General features: G+C 37.0%; 1 protein-coding gene across 3 annotated transcripts in view; it reads left to right on the top strand.

Moving 5' to 3' along the window:
• Positions 1 to 6,393, top strand: part of ATG5 (autophagy related 5) — a 141,603-nt gene that overhangs the window by 77,028 nt on the left and 58,182 nt on the right. For all 3 annotated transcript variants that reach the window (XM_032155949.2, XM_032155942.2, XM_032155939.2), the window contains one exon: positions 3,647 to 3,741. In XM_032155949.2, coding sequence (XP_032011840.1) covers positions 3,647 to 3,741 — 95 coding nt within the window. The remainder of the gene's footprint in view (positions 1 to 3,646; positions 3,742 to 6,393) is intronic.

The following is a 6,393-nucleotide window of genomic DNA, read 5'->3' as shown; positions in this document are numbered from 1 at the left end:
TTCCTTCCTTCCTTCCTTCCTTCCTTCCTTCCTTCCTTCCTTCCTTCTTTCTTTCCTTCTTTTTCTTTCTTTTCTTTTCTTTCTTTCTGTCTCTCCCTCTCTCTTCCTCTCTCCCTTTCTCCCCCTCCCTCCCTCTCTCTCTCCCTCCCTCCCTGTCTCCCTCCCTCCCTCTTTCCGCCTCCCTTCCTCCCTCCCTCTCTCTCCCTCCCTTTCTTCCTCTCTCTCCCTCCCTTCCTCCCTCTCTCTCCCTCCCTCCCTCTCTCCCTCCCTTCCTCTTCCCCTCCCTCTGTCTCTGCCCGCCTCCCTGTCTGCCCTCCTCCCTCTCTCTCTCCCTCCCTGCCTATCTGCCCCCCTCCCCCTCTCCCTCCCTCCCTCCCTCCTTTTAAACAGTTGTATTTGGGTCTAATCAGTGGATTAAACAGGCTAAGTTTTATGTAAAGAATCAATAAACTCTTTTATCAAAGAGTGACTATAAGATATAAGAAAACTATATATTTTACCCTAAGGCTGAGAGAGGAAGACCAAACTTGTAAGGAGTCCCACCTGCAAAGGCTAGGGCTCAGACTTCATTGGAGGAGGTATATTCAGCTCATTGAATTAGTAGAAAAGTTCTCTATTCTCGCCAGGCCAGAGTTGGTCTGTAGTCCATTGGCAGTCAGGGCAACGTGGAATGCAGGTGATCAGCAACATGTGGCATGGTTGTGCAGAGGGAGTGGCAGCTGGATGGGAAACCACAGATGGGCAGCCCATGCAGGCCTCCAGAGCAAGCAAATTGAGATGTTGATAAGGGCAAGGCCCATTAGTGTGCCTATGCAAGCAGGAAGCCTTTGGAGTGCTAGATTCTGTCTTGAGAGGGCTGGTTATCCCTGGGCCGGGGTCCGGCTGCAACTTTGCTGAGAGACTTGCATATCTGGACATTGGGCAGAAGAACCGTTTCTCCTACAACTTCTTTTAGCATTTTCTGCTGAGAAATCTTAAGATAGTTGTTGCAGTAGAGATGCTTAAAGGATTTGTGTCCATACAGCAATGCATATATTGAAGGGTGAATTTGGAGAAGAGAGTCATACAATTGATAACTGGCACAATCATGTTTCTTTTTCCAGTTTACTTTTATGAGAAATTATGTTCATAGTGTTCTATCCATTCTTTGACTTAAGAGCATATGCTATGCATGCACCATGCTAGGTGCTTGAGATTTCATGACAAGGCAGCAAGTAAAATTTTAAGTATGCATGAAGAATCATTGTATTTAGCTGTCACATTCTTGCTTGATACTTGATGGTAGAAAGATACTTTTTTAAGCATTGACAGAATAATTGCTTTGTATATGAGAGGACTATGTCAAAATAGTATTCTTCACATTAAGATAAAGTTTTGTGGCAGCAACTTTTGAACCAGTTGGGGACTTTGAATTGGAAGACCAAGATTCTGGTCTTGGTTATTAATTAAACATATAACAATCTGGGCCTTAGTTACCATCTGTGAAATTGTGCTGGACTTACTGAATTCAAGGTTTTCTCTCACACCATTTCTAATACACTGTGAGTCTTCCCCCACATTGGAGTTGAAGATTAGAGTAAGGAAGGCCTAAAGCCTGTCACAGTCTTTTAGGACAGGGGTGTAAGAAGAAATAACTAATTTTTAAAAAATATATGGTTAGGATGGTTTAAGCAGAATCAATAGATTGCCAGTAGATTGGATTCAAACAGGTCTAGTAATAAAGAAATACCAAGCTGAACTGTAATTCTGGATATATTTCCTTGCTTTATAGAGATAAGATTTTGATTCAAATTTCTGAGTATAAAATATTATAAGGTGGGATTCTGGGTGAGTTAAAAAAAAGGAGTTGCTTAAAAAACAATGTACAGAATGCGAGAAAATATGTGAATCATAGATGAGGGGTTTGTATCCAGAATTTATAAAGAACTCTTATAACTCAACAATAAAAAGACAACTGGTTTAAAAGGGAAAGTGATTTGATAGGCATTTCTCCAAAGATGCACAAATGGCCAGTGAGCACATGAGAGGATGCTCAGCATAGTCATTAAGGAAATGCAAATCAAAACCACAATGAGATACTACTTGATGCCTGCCAGAATGGTTATAATTAAAAGACCAGTAGTAGCAAGCATTGGCAAAGATGTGGGCTAATTGGAATCCAAATACATTGCCGGTGGAAATGAAAGGTAGTACAATCACTTTGGAAAAAGTATGGCAGTTCCTCAAAACACAGTTACCATATATCAGTTAAACAGAGTTACCTAATGACCCAGTAGTTCTACTCCTAGGTACATACCCAAGAGAACTGAAAACATATGTCCACACAAAAATTTGCTTACAAATGTTCATAGTAGCATTATTTATAATAGATAGAAAGCAGAAGCTACTTAAATGTGAGTCAACTGAGAGAACAAAAATCTGGTAACTCCACATAATGGAATATTATTCAGCCGTAAAAGCAAATGAAGTTCTGATACATACTACAACATGAATGGACATCGAAAATATTATGCCAAGTGAAAAACAAACCCAGATGGAAAAGAACCACTTATTATATTACTTCATTTATATGAAATGTCTGGAATAGGCAAACTATAGAGATAGAAAGTAGTGATTTTTCAGGGGCTAGGGCAAGGGGGAATGGGAAGTGACTATTAATAGTTACTGGTTTCTTTTTGGGATGCTGAAAATGTTCTAAACTCTGAATGTACTGAAAACCACTAAGTTGTATACTTTAAAAGGGGTGAATTTTATGGTATGCAAATTATATCTCAAATTGTTTATTTAAAAAATTTGAAACTGAAAAGTTTTTAAAAAGAGCTTAATTGGTCTGAGATTAAGCTGCAGTTGGCACTTCATAAGTGCCAGTTCCATATTTCTTTCAATGCTTTTTAAAAAAATATCTTTGGTATTTAATATTTACTGTGTTCAGTATTTTGACTTTATTTTTATTTTTGAGACGGAGTTTCGCTCTTGTTGCCCGGGCTGGAGTGCAATGGCATAATCTTGGCTCACCACAACCTCCGTCTCCCAGGTTCAAGCAATTATCCTGCCTCAGCCTCCCGAGTAGCTGGGAATACAGGCATGCACCACCACGTCTGGCTAATTTTGTATTTTTAGTAGAGACGGGGTTTCTCCATGTTGGTCAGGCTGGTCACGAACTCCTGACCTCAGATGGTCTGCCCTCCTCAGCCTCCTAAAGTGCTGTGATTACAGGCGTGAGCCACTGCACCCAGCGACTTTATTTCTTTACACAACTTCTAGTTAACATTTAGGCTACTTGAAGCTGTACCTTTGTAGCTCAGCAATTAGAAGTAGTACCAGGAGAGTCAAGACATCTGTCCTCTACCTGGTGTGTTTTTTGCCTTGATAACACAAGTAGTCATATGTTTATATGTTTACAGTTTTTCTTATGAGAAAAAAATGGCTGTGCGAATATTTAGGGAGAGGATGCAATAATGTAGAAAAAAATTAATTTTATATTTGCTTTATGTTTATGGAAAGTTAAGTTTAATAAAAATAAGAAAATATATAAATGATGTCCTTTCAGAAACTTCTAGAGGGATATTTAAAACTTTCATCTCTTCATGTTAGGTATTCCATTATAATGTTCATTTTTAATAACAAATAATTTATATCGTTACAGACAGATTTGACCAGTTTTGGGCCATCAATCGGAAACTCATGGAATATCCTGCAGAAGAAAATGGATTTCGTTATATCCCCTTTAGAATATATCAGGTAGGAAATAACATTTTAAAAAACATCCATTTATGAAAGCCTCAGACATCTTAATTGAAGCACTCTAGTCTAGAACTCTTTGTCTGCATAGTAACAGTACTTATTAGGGGTTTTCCAAACTGTGTCTTTCAGTGGCAATCAAGTCAGATACCGCACTGAAATATTTGACTCATATGCAGTTGGTACTCATTATTTGTAGATTTCATATTGGCAGATTCACATACTTACTAAAATTTATGTGTAACCCCAAAGTCAGTACTTGGAGCACTTTTACGGTCATTCAGAGTGGTGAAAAATTGATTCACCTGATGCTCATTTCCCAGCAGAGGTTGATCAAAGCGAGGCTCTGCCTTCTTGTCTCAGCTGTCATACTATAAACAAGCCTTCTTTTCGCAGTGTATGTAGTGCCATGCTTTTACATTTTTGTGCTTTTTGTTAGTGATTTTGCTGTTTAAAACAGACTCCAAATGTAGCACTGAAGTGCTCTTTTTAAACTGAAACACACATAGAACAAGGTTATGTATTGATCAGTTAATGAACATGTTGTGACTGAGGAATCATGGAAACATAACCTTGTGTTCCCCCAGGAGCGATGATTTCAATGTTTGTGGTAACCTTATAAAACAGAACTACTGCAAATCACAAGAATTTACTAAGTCTCTTTGTTTTGGATGGTGAGTCTTCAGTGTTGTACCACAAAGTAGGCAATAGGCTCTTAAGACTTTCTCACAGCATATTTGCATGAGGTAAAGAAACTCCATGTTTGTGTACTTTAAAAGTGCTGGCATAAATATTGGCATTTAGCAAATATTAAATTTTTTTTAATGAATGGCATTCTAGGAAGTAAGTTACATACTATCATGAGAAAAGCATTTAAGAACAAGAATCAGAAGCATAATGTCACAGGCATAGATTCTAATCTAGTAGGACTTCCATTCAAACTCAGAGGTTTTGTCATAACTTTCTTTGTAGCCATTTTTAGTATCCCACAGTCTTTACTAGTAGTTACTTCTATAGTTATTTTAAAATCTTTTATAGAGCCATCACATAACTATGTGTTCAAAGAGGAAAACAAATTGTCTAATTGAAAATAAACATCTCAATATACTGGAAGAATGAAGAATATTTATTTAGTGTTGCAGGTACAATTTTCAAGTAGTCCATATTTTTCATGAAGGCGGGGTTATTGTTAGGTTCATGCTTTGTGTCCAGGGTCTAGAAAAGTGCCCGGCATTTGCATTTCTAATTTATTAAATCATTTATCATTTGTCAATTTTATTTTAATTATTTATATTCTTTCTATTTTACCATGAGCTCCACAGTAACATGCCGTAAGGCATTCCCACAACCTAGCAAAATATCTTACTTGTATAATTTAGTTGAAGAAAATATATCGTAGACTCTGAAGACATTTCTCAAAGAGTCCAGAAACTGTTTTGAGATTTATACCTCTCAGCACTTATTTGGGTCAAGTTCTGGCATATATATTTATACAAGAGGTTCTTTACTGTAACTTCTTTAAACTCCTATAGGGAAAGTGTATTATACTTAATTTAGGAATTATTATTGTCAGAATACAGTGCAGGTGTACAGAGGAAAGGTTTTCCTTTTTGAATTTATTCTGTTTTAGGGGAAAATTGTCAGATTAATCCATACCTAGTGTTGTGTTATTATAATACAGATAAGTTTCAGAGAGAGAGAGAGAGAGAGAGAAAGGGTGTGTGTGTGTGTGAGAGAGAGAGAGAGAGAGACAGAGACAGAGACAGAGAATGGTTTTTATAAAGTGCTATAATTAGATAGAAAGTGGGAGGGTAGAGAATTCTCAAAATTTGCTTGACAAAACCTGGCTGCCAGATGGGGACTTTCGGCAGAACCTCCTGCTTGATCTTTAATGTGTTAAGGCACTTGGGCAGTTTTTCCTTAAACAGAAAACAACAAAGAGCCTAAGGACAATATAGTTTCTCATTTGACCTACATAACTTTCCTTTTGGCATTATCCCAGTTACATTTTGGTTTTTATTTGAATTTAATTAAAGTTTTAGAAGTGAGATAAGAAAATGAATATAAAAATTAAGGAGTCCTAGTTTTTGCTAATTTGCCATTTCCTGACTTTTCCTATTTCCCTATTTGGTATTCAGTCTTCAACCATGGCCTTGACCAAAGGAGGATGGAACTCTATTTTTGTTTGCCTAATTGTGTGATCTAAAGGCAACATCAGATTTCTGTTACTGACTTCTTTATATCTGATTAGTTTGTATGGTTGTGATATTCTGTTTGTTAAATGTAGCTTTTATTTGTGCAGCATTTTGATTAACACTTTTCATTTCTTTAACATACTAGATACAAATCTCTATAATATTTGAGCCCTTGAGTTACTAAGTAAATTTAAGGAAAATCTGAAAATCCAGATTCATTAATAAATAAAGGACATAATTTTTACTGAAATATTTATTTTACTTTGCAGAATCCTAACAGAATTTCTGTATAACCGGAGAGAGAGAGACAGAGTACTGAGCATGCTTGAATGAGGCCCATTTTATCTTGTTGAAGCCTCAAAACCATCTTAGGAATAGGAATCATTATCTGATTTTACATGTGAGGAAACTGAGGCTTGGGAATTTTAAGTCACTTGCCTCAGTGAACAAATGAAAA

Source organism: Hylobates moloch, unplaced genomic scaffold, assembly GCF_009828535.3.
Source record: "Hylobates moloch isolate HMO894 unplaced genomic scaffold, HMol_V3 SCAFFOLD_2, whole genome shotgun sequence".
Taxonomy (NCBI): Eukaryota; Metazoa; Chordata; class Mammalia; order Primates; family Hylobatidae; genus Hylobates; species Hylobates moloch.
This window is presented reverse-complemented; position numbering and strand designations above follow the sequence as displayed.